This window comes from Dendropsophus ebraccatus, chromosome 10 (assembly GCF_027789765.1).
Source record: "Dendropsophus ebraccatus isolate aDenEbr1 chromosome 10, aDenEbr1.pat, whole genome shotgun sequence".
Taxonomy (NCBI): Eukaryota; Metazoa; Chordata; class Amphibia; order Anura; family Hylidae; genus Dendropsophus; species Dendropsophus ebraccatus.
In genome coordinates, this window is record NC_091463.1 from 46,421,251 (window position 1) to 46,439,540 (window position 18,290).

The following is an 18,290-nucleotide window of genomic DNA, read 5'->3' on the forward strand; positions in this document are numbered from 1 at the left end:
TTTCAAACAAACGATTATCGTTTAGATTCGAACAATTTAACAATAATCTGAACGATAATCGTCCGGTGGAATAGGGCCCTAACTGGTGGAGGCTGAAACACTAAATGACTAGAGTGGTAGCCAGGGGTCCTGCCCTCCTCCCTGTATGACTGGAGTGGTAGCCAGGGGTCCTGCCCTCCTCCCTGTATGACTGGGGTGGTAGCCAGGGGTCCTGCCCTCCTCCCTGTGTGACTGGAGTGGTAGCCAGGGGTCCTGTGACTGGAGTGGTAGTCAGGGGTCCCCCCCCCCACCTCTCTGTGTGACTGGAGTGGTAGCCAGGGGTCCTGCCCCCTCCCTGTGTGACTGGAGTGGTAGTCAGGGGTCCTGTGACTGGAGTGGTAGTCAGGGGTCCTGTGACTGGGATGGTAGTCAGGGGTCCTGTGACTGGGATGGTAGTCAGGGGTCCTGTGACTGGAGTGGTAGCCAGGGGTCCTTGTGACTGGAGTGGTAGTCAGGGGTCCCGTGACTGGAGTGGTAGTCAGGGGTCCCGTGACTGGAGGGGTAGTCAGGGGTCCTGTGACTGGAGTGGTAGTCGGGTCCTGTGACTGGAGTGGTAGTCAGGGGTCCTGTGACTGGAATGGTAGTCAGGGGTCCTGTGACTGGAGTGGTAGTCAGGGGTCCTGTGACTGGAGTGGTAGTCAGGGGTCCTGTGACTGGAGTGGTAGTCAGGGGTCCTGTGACTGGGATGGTAGTCAGGGGTCCTGTGACTGGAGTGGTAGTCAGGGGTCCTGTGACTGGAGTGGTAGTCAGGGGTCCTGTGACTGGGATGGTAGTCAGGGGTCCTGTGACTGGAGTGGTAGTCAGGGGTCCTGTGACTGGAGTGGTAGTCAGGGGTCCTGTGACTGGGATGGTAGTCAGGGGTCCTGTGACTGGAGTGGTAGTCAGGGGTCCTGTGACTGGAGTGGTAGTCAGGGGTCCTGTGACTGGAATGGTAGTCAGGGGTCCTGTGACTGGACTGGTGGTCAGGGGTCCTGTGACTGGACTGGTGGTCAGGGGTCCTGTGACTGGACTGGTAGTCAGGGGTCCTGTGACTGGACTGGTGGTCAGGGGTCCTGTGACTGGACTGGTAGTCAGGCATACATCTTCTTGACTATCTGGGTATAGGTGATTGTGGGGGCCGCAGCATTCCCTATCACTGCTCTAGACCCTGGACCCCCATTCCCATTCCATTGCTTGCTTGTTACCCCCGATCAGACACTTTCCGCCACCTCGCCCGTCTGTAGGTGATGAGTGGATAAACCTTTTATGGGATTTATCCAGTTTTCGGTTCTGAATGAATCCAATGACATGGAGGAGACTCCGCGCAGCCGCACTCCCGCACCCGCACACTATTGTCCGGCTCTGCAGGTGATCGCGTACGGATCCGCCGCCCGTGAATGAAGCTGTCACACTGGCTCCGCCCACTTTGTTGCTGACAAATAAGACCAGAACAGCTTGCCGCTCGCTGATTGGCTGCGCCGCACAATCTGCTCCAATCATGAGCGGCCACTGGTACATTCTCCTCCCCCACCATGGAAACGTTGTGACGAGGTGACACCTCCCGGGCTTCCTGGTCTGAGGAAAGTTTAGCCGGGGAGATGGCGGCGGCGGTGAAAGTATTGCTGGCCGGAGCGATCGTGCTGGCGCTGTGCGGGGGGCTCTCTGACGGCCAGAAGAAGAAGGAGGTGGGTGCGAAACAGCGGGACAGGGCGGCAATGGGCGCCTGCAGAGCAGCTGCACCGGCCTCGTGCTACAAAGCGCGGAAAGTGTTCCTGGAGGAGCCGCAGCTCTCCGGGGTCCAGTGTGTTCCTGCAGACTGTGCGGATCTGATGGCAGAGACAGGTCCTGGGGGAGAAGAGATCGCAGCTCTGCCATCACTCAGGGTGGGCGAGGACGGCAGGGTGGTCCTGTAGGCCCAGCGCCACTTCTCAGCTCCAGGAGCCCATAGGGGGACAGTGCTACAGCAGTCCCAGAGGTCAGACCCCCACCCCTCATATCCCAGCTGTATGTCACAGCTAGAGAGCCCTGGAAGACATAGATACAACCTGATCCATGGTTTCCAGGCAGCCCAGGGCGGCATCCAACTTCTCCATTCCCTGGGAATCCAATGCAGAGAGTACTTCATAAGGGTATGTTCACACTGAGTAAAACAGGCAGAATCCTGCCTGTCTCAGTGTCCCATAGTCCATCTATGCGAGAGCGCGCTGGATCCCGGCTGGAGCGTATACACATCGTATTGGGATCTCGTACGGGGCCGCAAATAACTGACATGTCAGTTTTCAGAAAGACCTGTTAGTTCACACAATGAAGCGAGCGGCTCTGGACGCTTGCTTCATTGTGTGCTGTGGGAGGTTCTCATGCGGGCGCGCGCTGGGGTCACGAAACGGCCGGTCTCTTACTGAATGTGAACATACCCTTATATTCTATGTCCAGTTCCAGTACTAATCTTTGTTTTTGACAAACCCTACAGCCACACATACAAAATATAATCCGTTTATTATTTGTCCAACATAAACTCATATTGTAGGGTATATGTTCTAAATATATGCTTATGGACAGTGATTTGTTAAGTGTCTATTGTAGGAGGTATATAGTTTTAATTGTACTAAAAGGTCCTATTCCAATAAAGTTGGGAGACTGGGTAAACTGTTCATAAATAGCCAAAAACACAATGCAGCAATTTGCAAATCCCTTGGGTCCGCATGGGTCTCCAAACTGCGGCCCTCCAGCTATTGCAAAATCACAATTCCCATTATGCCCGGGCAGTTAAAGCTTTGGATTTGGCTCTCCAGGCATGATGGGAAATGTAGTATTGCAACAGCTAAAGGGACGCAATTTGAAGACCCATTTCTTAAAGTGACTGTACCACCAGGCCTGGGCTGAAGCACTGGAGACGGGCCGACCCACCCTTAGTGGGAAGAAACCCCAACCTGTCCATGACGTGACTCCATTAGAATAAATGGAACCCTATCATAGAGGGGCGGGGTTTCCTCCCACTAAGGGTGGGTCGGCCCGCCTCTAGTGCTTCAGCCCAGGCCTGGTGGTACAGTCACTTTAAGGTGCGTTTACACGTAACGATTATCGTGCGAATTTGCGCGATAACGATCAAATTCGAACGATAATCGTACGTGTAAAAGCAGCGAACGATCAAACGACAAACGAGAAATCGTTCATTTTGATCTTTCAACATGTTATCAAATCGTCGTTCGGCGTTTGCAAAAAATTTGCAGATCGTTCCGTGTGATCAGTCGTTCGCTGATTTAACCAATGTGTGAGATAGGCTTAAGCGATCGCAAAACAAATTATCCGTACGATATATTGTACCGTCTAAACGCTGATCGTTATGAAAAAAAATTGTTACTCCGACATCGTTAATCGTACGATCGGGCCAATTATCGTTTTGTGTAAACGCACCTTTAGAGCCATATCCTTTTCACAATAGAACATAGAATCAGATATTGAAAGTGAGACATTTTATTACATCATGAAAAGGGGAATTCTGCTTATTTTAAACTTTTAATATGTTGCTGTCCTGGGAGAGAACATAGCAAACATGCTATTCTTACCTCTCTTCCCTCCCCCGGTGTCCTCCTACGATATCTCCGGGTTCCCAGCTGAACAATCCTCGATCCTGCCTCCAGTGACAGCCCGCTCAGCCAATCACTGGCCGCAATGCTGTCTCGTATTCCATACTTATTATACTTATAATCTATTCACTCTCCTTCTCCCTGTTCTCAGCTGCTGCTTTCTGCTGAAAACACAAAAATCTGTGTGTGAGCATCACTCTCTCTTTCTCTCTCTCCTTCCTCCCCCCTCCTTCTGAGACAGCTGATGTAAGCAAGTCCCTGGCAGGCTTTATCTGCAACATTGTAGCTTCTTTGTAATGCTGGGGGGGGGGGGTTGATCACAGTGAGTTCATCGGCATCTTGACCTCAGATTAACCCTCCCAGTATTACAGAAGCTACAATGTTGCAGATAAAGCCTGCGAGGGAATTTTTTTTACATCAGCTGTCTCAGAAGGGAGGGGGGAGGGGAGGGAGACGGAGAGAAAGGCTCACGCACAGACTTTTGTGTTTTGAGTAGAAAGCAGCAGCTGGGAACTGGGGGAAGGAAACTGAATAGATAATAGGTATGAAAGGAATTGTTAGTCTCGACTCTCGCCATGCTGTGACCTCTGGACTCAAGAAGAGACGGACCATCTAGTTTATTGGCGCATAGTATGATAAGGGTTGCATTAGTTATAGTGTAGGCAGCTTACACATCTGGAAAGGCATTATCAACACTGGACAGTATATAGAAGTTTTAGAATAACCTCTTTTCAGAGAAGACCTTGCATATTTCAGACAATGAGAAACCATATATTTCATTCATGACTAGAGATGAGCCAATTTACAGTATTGCTTCATTCCTATTTGCATTCTGCTCATCAGGCTGCGGGCTTTGAAGTCTGCTGCTCTCTATGCTGCTCTTTCCCGAGTGCTGGGAGACTTCTCCCAGTGTCCCAGGACTGGATCCATCTTTTCCCAGAGCATGCGGAGGAGCGGCACGGAGCAGACTTCAAAGCCTGCAGCCTGATGAACAGAATGCAGATGGTGCTTTGCTTCGTTCCTACTATAAATTCGCTCCTTTCTATTATGACAACAGCATGGCTTCTCAGGAGAAGTGTCCGGGTGGTAAACTGGCCCGCCTTCAGTCCAGACCTTTCACCATTAGAAAACATTTGGGAAATCAGGAAACCAAAAATCCAGAAAAGATGACCCTGGACTGTTCCTAACAGCCCTGGGTCCTCTAAATACCATTCCTCTCCCAAACTCCAGCAGTTGTCTCACTTCCCAGTTTTTTGATATGTTATTAGCTTCAAGTTCTAAGAGTTAATTTTTTTATGACACAGTGAATTGTCTCATTTTGAACATCTGATATGTGTTCCATTGTAAGTAAAATATGGATCCATGCCATTTGCAAATCTACATTTTTAAACTGAGGTCGTAATTTATATATACGGCAGGCATGTCTTGACTACTATTGACACCATATGCTTATTCTTGGTGATGGTATTACTTTATACAGTACTGATATAAACTGTACAGAGATCATCATGACTTGTCCTTATTGGTGATAACAATCATACCAATTACCATACCATAGTACATTGGGGGAAGGTAACACTAAAGGCCCTATTCCACGGAACGATTATCGTTCATAAACTCGCTCCAACAACCGCTTGTTAACGATCACTAAATTATTATTTTTTTAGCGAACGATAACACATAACACACGTGGGAACGTGAATGATATACACTACCGTTCAAAAGTTTGGGGTCACATTGAAATGTCCTTATTTTTGAAGGAAAAGCACTGTACTTTTCAATGAAGATAACTTTAAACAAATACACTCTATACATTGCTAATGTGGTAAATGACTATTCTAGCTGCAAATGTCTGGTTTTTGGTGCAATATCTACATAGGTGCATAGAGGCCCATTTCCAGCAACTATCACTCCAGTGTTCTAATGGTACAATGTGTTTGCTCATTGGCTCAGAAGGCTAATTGATGATTAGAAAACCCTTGTGCAATCATGTTCACACATCTGAAAACAGTCTCGTTACAGAAGCTACAAAACTGACCTTCCTTTGAGCAGATTGTGTTTCTGGAGCATCACATTTGTGGGGTCAATTAAACGCTCAAAATGGCCAGAAAAAGAGAACTTTCATCTGAAACTCGACAGTCTATTCTTGTTTTTAGAAATGAAGGCTATTCCATGCAAGAAATTGCTAAGAAATTGAAGATTTCCTACAACGGTGTGTACTACTCCCTTCAGAGGACAGCACAAACAGGCTCTAACCAGAGTAGAAAAAGAAGTGGGAGTCCGCGTTGCACAACTAAGCAAGAAGATAAGCACATTAGAGTCTCTAGTTTGAGAAACAGACGCCTCACAGGTCCCCAACTGGCATCTTCATTAAATAGTACCCACAAAACACCAGTGTCAACATCTACAGCGAAGAGGCGGCTGCGGGATTTTGGGCTTCAGGGCAGAGTGGCAAAGTAAAAGCCATATCTGAGACTGGCCAATAAAAGAAAAAGATTAAGATGGGCAAAAGAACACAGACATTGGACAGAGGAACACTGGAAAAAAGTGTTGTGGACGGATGAATCCAAGTTTGAGGTGTTTGGATCACAAAGAAGAACGTTTGTGAGAGGCAAAACAAATGAAAAGATGCTGGAAGAATCCCTGACGCCATCTGTTAAGCATGGTGGAGGTAATGTGATGGTCTGGGGTTGCTTTGGTGCTGGTAAGGTGGGAGATTTGTACAGGGTAAAAGGGATTCTGAATAAGGAAGGCTATAACTCAATTTTGCAACGCCATGCCATACCCAGTGGACAGCGCTTGATTGGAGCCACTTTCATCCTACAACAGGACAATGACCTTAAACACACCTCCAAATTGTGCAAGAACTATTTACAGCAGAAGCAGCAGCTGGTATTCTATCAGTAATGGAGTGGCCAGCGCAGTCACCAGATCTGAACCCCATTGAGCTGTTGTGGGAGCAGCTTGACCGTATGGTACGCCAGAAGTGCCCATCCAACCAATCCAACTTGTGGGAGCTGCTTCTAGAAGCGTCGGGTGCAATTTCTCCAGCTTACCTCAACAGATTAATAGCTAGAATGCCAAAGGTGTGCAATGCTGGAATTGCTGCAAAAGGTGGCTACAAAAGCAAAGTTTGATGTAAAAACAATGTTATTTCAAATACAAATCATTATTTCTAACCTTGTCAATGTCTTGACTCTATTTTCTATTCATTTCACAAAGTATGGTGGTGAATAAGTGTGACTTTTCATGGAAAACACAATTGTTTGGGTGAGCCCAAACTTTTGAACGGTAGTGTATGTAGTGTAACAATTATTTTGCGGTCTTCGGGTGATTATGACCATACGACACACCTACTTTTTTTTAAACCTTTTTCCGAACTACTAAAAGATTTCTAATTTTACGAACCCATTAGCGAATTATCTTTCAAAGACCAACGATTTTTTTTTGTGGACATGCTGAAAAACAATTTTGAATGACTCGCCAACGATTTTGCAGTTGTCGTTCGCTCTTTTACAGCTATTCCACGGAACAATTTTCGTTAACGAGTGGTCATTGGAGCGAGTTTATGAACGATAATCGTTCCGTGGAATGGGGCCTTAAAGCCCCTATTACACGAGGGACTATGAGGAGCAAACGAGCGCTGTCAGCGCTCGTTTGCTCCTCGTTCCACGCTCGCTGTTGCTGCTTGTAATAGCAGCGGCAGTGAGCGGGGAATGAGGAGAAAACAAGTGCTGACAACGCTCGTTTGCTCCTCATAGTCGCCCTGTATAATAGTGGCTTTAGTGTTACCTTCCCCCAGTGTACTATGGTATGGTGATTGGTGAAAGCCGGGGGGGGGGGGCTAGCCGGGTGATCGCTTGATCTTCTGGGCAGCCCATAGCATATAGCAGCGGTCTGCTGACGCTGCTCCTATTCCATGGAGCGACTGCAGCAGATCGCTGCTGTATGAGTCGTTTGTATTTTAACAATTTTGAAAGGCAAACGACTGCAACGATCAGCCAACATCATTCTTGAATGGGCAGGGTGGAGGACTGTGAGGAACAGCTGAGGGAAAGCAATGCATTCTGGAACCTGTATCACTGTGTACAACTGCTCAGCCAGGAAGAACAGCCACACAATACAGAACAACCCCCCCAAACAAATGGATTTTTTGGTAGTTTCAAAAATGAGATATATAGGTAAGTAATGCTATATGCTTCTGCAGAAATTTCATTTTTTTTTTTACCTCTACCTGAAGTTCCCCTGTAACTCTATGTAGATGTTGCCTGTAGGCTATTCTCTGCATATTTTTATCTTGGAAAAAAAAATCAGTGTATTGTACTTCATAGTGCAGTTTTTGAAGCTTTTTCTCCCCTAAAGTATGTAGCTGGATTTCTGGTTTCCTTACTTCCACCAAGTGTAATATTTTATGGCACGCTGATTATTAGATAATAATATAAAATATTATTGTTCCCGATTCCTATTGAGCCTGGAGCCTGTGTATTACTTGGCTACTCTAAATTCATAAAACATTTCTGTTTTTTTTTTTTTGTTTTTTTTTTTTTTTAAATCTATAGATGGTACTATCAGAGAAGGTGGGGCAGCTGATGGACTGGGCCAGTAAGAGGCCTGTAATTCGTATGAATGGAGACAAGTTCCGGCGGCTGATCAAGGCTCCACCAAGGAACTACTCTGTGATTGTCATGTTCACGGCCCTGCAATCACACAGGCAGTGTGTTGTTTGCAAGTAAGGTTATAAAAAATGTCATCTGTGTTTGCAGAGGGGATTCCCTGCTACATCATGGTGCCCAATAATGCCACAGCTTTGTGGTTTTGTTAACATTTTGTTTTGAGACAAAGCCTTCAAGGGGGCATTTACCCTTAGCACTGTATTAACCCTGGTGAATTGTTGAGTTTGCCATATCTATGAATGAGTATACCTTAACATGGTCGGGAAGTGTCTTTATCACTTCAGTATTTGTCATTAATAAACTGTACTTGCATCACTGGAGTACGACTGCCCAGACATTATTAGTGTTCCTCTTCTAAAGCTATGAATAGAAATGGCTGGAAACCTTCCCAGTATATTAATGTTTTCCTTTGTGTCAACGAGACATAAAGTACAAAGTGGCTTCTGTTTTTTTTTTCTGTAGAGTTATTGATCTGTGTTAGTTCTATATATTAGTATATTATTGTCTTTACGTTGCATAAATAAGCCATGGTATTAAGGTCATGTGTTCTTCCCTATATAGACAAGCTGATGAGGAATATCAGATCCTGGCAAATTCCTGGCGTTACTCAAGTGCATTCACCAACAGGATTTTCTTTGCTATGGTGGATTTTGATGAAGGATCAGATGTTTTCCAAATGGTAAAGTATGAAATGTGTTGTTTATTATTGTTGCATTTATCAGCATATTCATTGATTTGGGTTGCCCTTGTAATTAAAGGGACGATGATAGAGTGCGGCACTTTTATGCATCCTGCACTTTGTTCGTTCTCCATGAGGCTCCTGAACATGGTTGAGCACTGAGCTTGTATGTTCAGAAACCTCATATAAAATGGAGGAAATGTTACATTGAACCATTGTTCCCCATGCCTAAGAGCCATTAGGCTTTTATTTTTTCACCTACAGGGTTGGTTGGGGGCTCATTTTTTTGCACCATGAGCGATAGTTTTTATTAGTGTAAAAGAGAATTTTTTTGATCACTTTTTTTTTTTTTTTTTTTTTTTATATATATATAATTTAAAATCAGCAGTCTTGGTGCTCTTCTTTTTTTTTTTTTTTTTTTTTTTTTTTTCTTCCTCTTTTCGTTTAAGCTATTTACCATACTGGAACACATCTGATTTAATACATCTGACAATTCTGCACACTACAATACAAAGTGTATTTTTATTTTTTTTTTCATTTATTTGTATAATGGGAAAGAGGGTGATTTAAATTTTTATTGTGAGAGGATTTTTAAAAACATTACTTTGTTTTTTTCACACTTTATAAGTCTCCCTAGTGACTTATGTATGGAAACATTAGATTGCATGTACTGGTCAATACTATGCCATTGCATAGCACTGATCAGTATTATTGGCGATCTTCTCATAGAGTTTGCCTAAGTCGCCAATCCAACAGGACAGAGGGAAGTATTAAACCTGTGTATGTCAGAAAAGTTTGTACACGTTCCTACTGCATGGGGCATCAGCAGTCAGAATGAATATAGGCATCTGACTAATGTAAAGAAGTTAAAATAGTATATCAGGATCAGGATTTTTTTTTTCTTTGCATGATGGTTATCACTATTTACTTTTTTTTTTCCCAGCTTAATATGAACTCTGCACCAACCTTCATTCACTTTCCGCCAAAGGGGAAGCCCAAGAGAGGAGACACATATGAGCTACAAGTTCGTGGTTTTGCTGCCGAACAACTTGCTCGCTGGATTGCAGACAGGACAGATGTCAATGTATGTGTATACCGTATTCACTGCAGTTTATGATAACAAGGGGTATTAAAAAAGATTCTAATGTTCACCATAATGTCTTTACAGATACGTGTAATGAGGCCTCCTAATTATGCTGGCCCTTTAATGCTCGGTTTGCTTCTGGCTGTGATTGGAGGATTAGTGTATTTAAGAAGAAGCAACCTTGACTTTCTGTACAACAAAACTGGATGGGCACTGGCTGCCTTGGTAAATATATTTTGTTTATTACGCAACAACATCATTAGATTTAGTTCTTACTTTTTGTATTTTGTTACTGTAGATTTTATTCCTGTTAGAATACATATTCATGTAATGGGGCACAAAGCTTTGCATTTCCAGGGGCATTCAGTGTGGTATTGTCTCATGCATCAGAGCTCTTAGGGCACATTCTCCTAAGGATAGTGGTAACAACAGTTGCTGCAGTCCCACTTTTAGAACATCATTCTCTCTCTTATATTTGTATGTGGTTTTGCAATACTTTGGTAATGATATATGGAATGGAATTGACAACGTTGATACCCTGTTTTAATATACCCTAATGGGGCAGGAAGGTTTTCATTTATCCGCATATTTTCATACCCAATACACCATCAATAACTGACTGGCGAACAATCGTCTGACTGTCACTTATCTCTCCCACCCACCGCCATTCTCCCCATACAAGGAAACGTTTGGCACAACCATGTTTTCCTGTACTAAATATGAGGAGGGGTAAGCCGCAGCAAGAGAGCTTTCACTGTGGTTTCTCGATCTCTCTCTCGATCTCTCTCTCGATCTCTCTCTCGATCTCTCTCTCGATCTCTCTCTCGATCTCTCTCTCGATCTCTCTCTCGATCTCTCTCTCGATCTCTCTCTCGATCTCTCTCTCGATCTCTCTCTCGATCTCTCTCTCGATCTCTCTCTCGATCTCTCTCTCGATCTCTCTCTCGATCTCTCTTGATCTCTCTCTCGATCTCTCTCGATCTCTCTTGATCTCTCTCTCGATCTCTCTTGATCTCTCTCTCGATCTCTCTTGATCTCTCTCTCTTCTCTCTTGATCTCTCTCTTCCCACACTGTAGTTTGCTTATTAAAACACCAAACCCTCACCATGCTGCATTTTGGAAAAGCTGCCAAAGAGCCCCCCCAAAAAAAGCAAGAGAGGAGATAAAAATGCCACAGAAAAAAATGGCAACTATGTATGCCATTTCAAAAAATTCACAGTTAACATCTGCCCACGTCATTTTTGCTTTTAAAAAAAAAAAAAAAAAAAGGAAAGGCCATAATGTTTTGTTTTTTTGGGGTCATTTTTGCAAAAATTTTACCCAGTGTGAATCCAGCCTTAATAGGTTATTTAAATATTATTTTTAAACCTTATGACCTGTTACCCACTACTGATAGACCTTCTGTCTTTTGTTCCTTTCCTGTCTCAGTGCTTTGTGTTGGCAATGACGTCTGGACAAATGTGGAATCATATCCGTGGACCCCCATATGCTCACAAGAACCCACATACTGGTCAAGTGGTAAATAGTTTTGTTTTTTCGCTGCCTGAGTTTTAATAGCGTTATACATTTCTTGTTTTTTCAAAATTGTAGATCAAGCAAATACTGCAGACTTTATTGTCAGTGGATACAGATTCTGTAGCTAAAAGTAGTGGTCTTTAAATGGTCTCCCTCTGCAGGTCAGAGAACGCACTGTTTTTGTTTTATAGCAAGAAACAGATATATTTGAATTGGCTTGTTTGGTTCACCGTCCCCCAGGTGCAACAGTTTGCCCCTCGTGCACCAAACTAGCTACTTAAATATTTCTGGTATAGTTAGAAACTTCATGAAGAGCACTACAACCACATGAAATCATGTACATGTTGTAATGTAAATATGAACAGGATCTTTTTACGGTCTGTGAACCCCACCTCATGGTCCACAAGGTTTGACAAGGAGGTCCCCACTGATCACTTGTTTAGCTATGTGTAAAACCACACTTTGGGTGTATTGACAAAAACCTCAGTAAGAGTGCACTATGTAAATACACCCTAAATGCTTCTGATAATATTTTACAAGGAAAGTTTGCAATTCTTCTAGCTGATTAGTGGTTTATACTCTTACTAACGCACATCAACATCTGCTTATATATAGGGGGAGATTTATCAAACATGTAATCTCCCCCATAGTCTTAATAGTAAAACCTGTGTTTCTTGCTTATTCTGATGAATGGTATGACTTCCAGTGGACACTGTGCAGTGTATTGTCAGCTCATGGCTTTGTTTACTACAAAAGAAAACAACAGAACAGAATTAAAGCGAATGTACCACTAGATACATCACGTTATGTTTTTTTTTTTTTAAACAGACTGGTGCTGGTGTGGGGATGGCGGTGCCACGGTCCTTTTTTGAACCACCGCCCGATTCCCATGCAAGGCGCCAGTCTGAGTGGACCGTGCTTCAGTCCCTGGCTTGTCTTTCAGTATTACAGCTACCATGTGCTTCACCCAACTATTGAGTAACGATTTGAGTGCAGAGATCCCTACTTAGTTAAACCTTTAACGTATCAGTAGTTAATTTTAATGACAGTACTTCTTTAATGCCTCTAACTATAATCATTATTGACTTTCTCTCATCTTTTCTGCAGAATTATATTCATGGAAGCAGCCAAGCGCAGTTTGTTGCAGAAACCCATATAGTTCTCTTGTTCAGTATCCTTTCCTCAGTTTAATGATGACCTTTTATGTTGTCTTGTCCCAACCCCCACCCCCAAGGTCTAAAGGTTTTAATTTAAAGGGCTTTGCCACCTTTAGCTGTCCATGGCAGCCATGTATGGACAAAAGAGACCTATATGATATCTTTTAACATATTCTGCATGATAAATGACATTTTATACAGGCAAAATGATAATAACACTAAAACATAGAAAGCTCACATTCAAATTAAAACCGAGATCTTGAAAATAGTGATGAATGGAAACATTATTTGTGATTTATGGGGATTAGTATTATTGGCACAAAACAAGAATACTGCTGTAAAGCAAAGAGAACCAATCTGGCTTACAGATCATTAAGCAATTAAGGTGTGAATTTGCCCTTACATCTGATTTTAAGATGGTGGAGTAACTTTGGGAATGGTCCTCCTACATGAAGCTGCGACTTCTGAAATGGATGTGGGAAAACGAAAGAGTAAGTACTGCGAGAAACTGTTAAAAAATAAGTACCCAGAGGAAAAAAACATATGACCAATATGTCTTTATTTCTTTTTGTTACTTGCCATTGTCCGTTAAAGACAATGGGTTCCTTTTACACGAGCTGATTCTTGGCAATGATCGCTCCTAGTAACGACCATTTACCTGACTGAACCAACAATCTAATTGAATGTTTTGTGCAGCCGATAACATTGCATTTAAATGGCTGGACAATTCATCGATCCTTGTGAAGGCTCTGCAGACAAGCACTGGTCTCGCTTTAAGTTGTATTCTGCAATATATGAAGTCTGACTTTTGTCTTCTTTTTATAGTAATGTGTGTGGCAGGTTTGGGACTTGTGGTGGTATTCTTCAGCTGGCTGCTTTCTGTCTTCAGATCCAAATACCATGGATACCCATATAGGTAAATCATTGCATTTTAGTATTAAAATTTCATGCAACATAGTACAATTGGTCATTTCTGCTGAACACAACAGGTAACTCTGCAGCAATCTCCTCAGGATATGCATTACATGTAGCCTTTGGATATATTCACATTAAGGAATAGGCGCGAAATTGAAGAGGAAAGTTTTCTGCTTGAACTTTCCTCTTCTTAAGCTCTGGCGGCATTCGAGCAGAATGCGAGCAGAAAGTGGAAATTCAAAGCCCCAATGAATTAAAAGCCCCCTATAGGATTTCTTTATAGGTCATGTCAATTCTTTTGGCGGAAAGCGGATCCACGGCCAAGCGTATTGCAGTAAGTTCCGCCGCGTGAACAACAGAGCGGAAATGCCATTAAACACGATATGTACATTGCTTAGAACATATTTTACAGGCAGAATTTCAAGTGAAATACTTGTAAAATTAAGTGTGGATCCTGCTTGAAATTCCTTGCCTATTCCTCAGTGCGAACATACCCTTACAAGCAAAAGTGATTCATATAACACATAGTCTGAGTTTACAGGAGCTGCTGCTTGTTAGTGTTCTTTTCTATAACCACCTTAAAGAAGCACTCCCAGATTTTTTCCCTTAGATTAAAGGGGTTGTCCGGCGAAAAAAATTATTCACAGAATAACACACATTACAAAGTTATACAACTTTGTAATGTATGTTATGTCTATGAATGGCCCCCTTCCCCGTGTCCCACCACCCCCACCCGTGTACCCGGAAGTGTGGTGCGCTATACATTACCTGTCACGTGCCGACCACGGTCTCCGATCTTCAGTAGTGACGTCTTCTTCGGGAGGCCAGCGGATCTTCCCGAGTGCCGGCCGCCCTCTGCAGCGTCATCCGAAGCTCAGCCGCGATTGGCTGAGCATAACTGTGCTCAGCCAATCGCGGCTGAGCAGCTGATGACGTGGCCGCGTCATCAGCCGCTCAGCCGCGATTGGCTGAGCATCACTGTGCTCAGCCAATCGCGGCTGAGCGGCTGATGACGCGGCCACGTCATCAGCTGCTCAGCCGCGATTGGCTGAGCACAGTTATGCTCAGCCAATCGCGGCTGAGCTTCGGATGACGCTGCAGAGGGCGGCCGGCACTCGGGAAGATCCGCCGAACTTACGAAGAAGACGTCACTGCTGACGATCGGAGACCGTGGACGACACGACATGCGGTGAGTATAATGCACCACACTTCCGGGTCTAGCGTGGGTGGGGGGAAACACGGGGAAGGGGGCCATTCACAGACATAACATACATTACAAAGTTGTATAACTTTTTAATGTGTGTTATTCTGTGAATAATTTTTTTCGCCGGACAACCCCTTTAATATGTATGTATGTATGTGTGTGTGTGTGTGTGTGTATATGTGTGTATATATCTGTGGTATTACCATGTTGCTACACTGACCTCTCGGCAGGCAGAGATAGTATCGGCTTTAGCTGCCCATGTGATGCTGTGCTGATGCATTATGGGGTTGATAGCAGATTTGAAAGGGAGGGAATGCAGTTTGAAATCTAAAGGTCAAGATGGTGGCTGATCACAGGTCACCTGTACCAGATAAAGTAATAAAATGTGTGGATGCAGCAGAGCTGGGATGAAACAGATGACACAGCAGAAATAGTAATGGCGAGTGTGTGTTATATAGTAGTGCTTCTAAACGTTTTACTTTAAGGAATCTGTTTATAATATGGGCATAAGGCTAGGTTACCCATTGTATGAAAGGGCATGTGTATCTAGGTTTTCTTACTTTGAAGTTACTCACAGACATTGAATGCCTCTAAACCTATCTTTGTTTTTCTCTTCTTTAGCTTTCTAATGTCATAGATGAAATTCCATCACATTTGAAGACATTGGTTAAAGACATAGGAAAGGTTCATGCTACTTCTAGAAACACCTGCTGATGATGAATCCAAACAATGGATTGCACATCTAAGACATTTTTTTAAAAAAAACTTGTAATAAATGAGATTGTTTCCCTTGGTGGTAACCGTGAACCAAAGACCTTGATGCAGTGCCTTAGTCAAATGCAGTGAAACTCCAACTATCTTATTCCCTCCAAGGTACAGAAAATCCCCATATTCTTAATAGAGAGTATAGAGCATAACAAGTACTTTAGCTTCATATTTGTGTTCTGTTCTATCAACTTAAGATCCTTCCACAACTCTGGTGCAATGAGACTCTCTTGTGTTGCCCTCATAATAAAACTAACTTTTGATATTTTAATATGGATGTTTCCTTTTTGTTGGAGGGAAGAGATCTGTTAATGTTATTGAGCTGCACGTTTTTATAAAGGAGTGGATTCACTTTCAAAGCACAAGCCATTGGAGAAGTGTTCATGTGAGGCTAGTGAATATGCTGAGAGATACGAGGTTGGCAACTACGGCTGCGATGCAGAAGGAAGGTATAGGGATTCAGCCCATAACCTGCCTTAGCATTTACCAGATGGCTGCCATATAGCAGTCCAGCGTATTAAATATTTGTGATTGCTGAAGGAAAAGGGTGTCTGTAATAGAAAGCTCCATCTTTGTATTACCAGTTATGCAATGAACCTACTAAATACTGCACCTAATTAAATTCCAGCTATGTGATTGTACATCTTTCTGTGTGTGATGCTTCATGGAAGGAGAAAACACTGGGCTCTGTCTTCTCCAGGATTAGTCCAGCTACCCTGATGCCTCTAATATTGTGAATTATACCAGGTATATTATTAAAAGATTATGCAACTGTATAATGGAATATGAATAGAAGATCTGCAAATTGTGCACCTGACAGACTATGTATGTGAATTCTGGATTTATTTATTTCACTGTGTATTGAATGTACTTTAATATTATCAAAGCAGAAACAATCTCAAACAAGTGCCTGATGGGTACACTTAAAGGCAGAGAAAAAATAACAAATGTTGTGCAGACCTGTAAAGTACTTCCATATACAGTATATATACACGAATCAAGCCTTCCATTACTTTTCAGCTGCTCTATGCCTTGCAGGAAGTGGTGTATTCTTTCCAGCCTGACAGTGCTATCTGCCCGCCACCTCTGTCCATGTCAAGAACTGTCCAAAGCAGTAGCAAATTCCCCTATAAAAACTAGCCAGCTCTGGGCAGTTCCTGTTATAGACTGAGGTGGCAGCAGAGAGCACTGTGTCCGACTGGGGGAAAAAAAAAACACACAACTACCTGCAGAACATACAGCAGCGCATAAGTACTGGTTAGGCTTGAGTTTTTTTTTTTTTTTTAACAGAAGTCATTTACAAATCTATACAACTTTCTGCCATCAGTTGATTTAAAAAATAATTTTTTTTTCAGAGAAACTCTTTAAAAAGCTGGGCTTGTATGAATGATGCTTTAGAATGTTTTAGAACTTAAGCATACCTGCAGTATGTCTGTCTATCAGTCAATAAATATATATATATCCCACTCCCCTGCTTTGATCCAGTGCTGTTACAACCCACTGTGTACTGTATGTTCTTAATGAAGTATTCAGTACTTGGGGGTGAGTGTGTCAGTATTGCTCTGTAGGCGGCACCCTCTGCACAGTAAGCAGTGATTACTAGCAGAGCAGGCAGTGATAATAGTGACAATGGCAGTGCTGGATCAGGGCTTGAACAGCAGTTTCAAGTGCAAACATTGGTTGCAGCATAGGGGTTTGTGTTGTCCCTTACTGCTGTCATTTGATGTAAAATGATGCAAAAATAAAAAAAATATACATTTAGTTGATCTAGTATTTAAAGTAAATCTGTGACCCCCGACTGCCTACTGAGATGAGCTGATGGCAATGCTGGATGTATATCAATGAAAGCATTCAGAGCATACCTGTGTTTTTAGTTTCATAAAAAAAAAAAAATCACTGAGCTGTAAATGGTAAAGAAGCAGAGCCTATTATTACCTGGGCCCTGTCACCATGCTGTATACCTGCCCCTGCATACAGCACAGTGAGGCAAAGCCATGCCTGGGGAATAATAGGCTCTGCCTCTTTATTATCGTTCAGTCTAGTAATTACCAGCTTGGTGAAAGGATAGGAGGTTACAGATTTACTTTCATTTAGTTATATTATAAGGTAATGTAACTTTATTAAAACATTGTGTTACTCTCTTCCTTTAAAGAGCTTTCCAGGCGCTGCAGAAGAAGCTTGCTTAGTTGTGTTAACTGTGTATAGCACATGCTCACTTCTATAGACACATTGCATGGTTGTGTAGGTTGTGTTTTTCTGCCTTCTATGCTGGAACAAATACACTCACCTTGCTACTGCAGGATAATACCTTTTTTTTTATAGCACATCATGTAGGTGACCTGGACGACAGGCTTACCAACACTATTCAGCAAGAGAGATTAATCATTTAGAATACCTCTGTTTCTGGATCGGAAGTGTAACCCTTTAGGCTGGGTTCACACTACGTATATTTCAGTCAGTATTGTGGTCCTCATATTGCAACCAAAACCAGGAGTGGATTAAAAAAACAGAAAGGCTCTGTTCACACAATGGTGAAATTGAGTGGATGGCCGCCATTTAATGGCAAATGTTTGCTGTTATTTTAAAACAACGGCTGTTATATTGAAATAATGGCCGTTATTTACTGTTATATGGCGGACATCCACTCAGTTTCAACATTGTGTGAACAGATCCTTTCTGTGTTTTCAATCCAC

The 18,290-nt window shown here is 43.0% G+C and overlaps 1 protein-coding gene across 1 annotated transcript; it reads left to right on the forward strand.

The window, feature by feature from the left end:
* Positions 1 to 1,555: 1,555 nt before the first annotated feature.
* MAGT1 (magnesium transporter 1) lies at positions 1,556 to 16,238 on the forward strand. The gene is made up of 10 exons (XM_069943710.1): positions 1,556 to 1,703; positions 8,165 to 8,334; positions 8,840 to 8,957; positions 9,901 to 10,041; positions 10,126 to 10,266; positions 11,470 to 11,559; positions 12,664 to 12,727; positions 13,130 to 13,204; positions 13,539 to 13,629; positions 15,454 to 16,238. The coding sequence occupies exons 1-10, from the start codon at positions 1,617 to 1,619 to the stop codon at positions 15,467 to 15,469; spliced, it is 993 nt and encodes a 330-aa protein (XP_069799811.1). The 5' UTR covers positions 1,556 to 1,616; the 3' UTR covers positions 15,470 to 16,238.
* Positions 16,239 to 18,290: the final 2,052 nt, after the last annotated feature.

Excerpts from the sequence above, each read along its gene's own strand:
- MAGT1 (XM_069943710.1), top strand. The coding sequence starts at position 1,617 with ATGGCGGCGGCGGTGAAAGTATTGCTGGCCGGAGCGATCGTGCTGGCG. Across the intron at positions 10,042-10,125 it reads CAGACAGGACAGATGTCAAT|ATACGTGTAATGAGGCCTCC; the intron begins GTATGTGTATAC and ends ATGTCTTTACAG. Across the intron at positions 12,728-13,129 it reads CCATATAGTTCTCTTGTTCA|ATGGTGGAGTAACTTTGGGA; the intron begins GTATCCTTTCCT and ends TCTGATTTTAAG.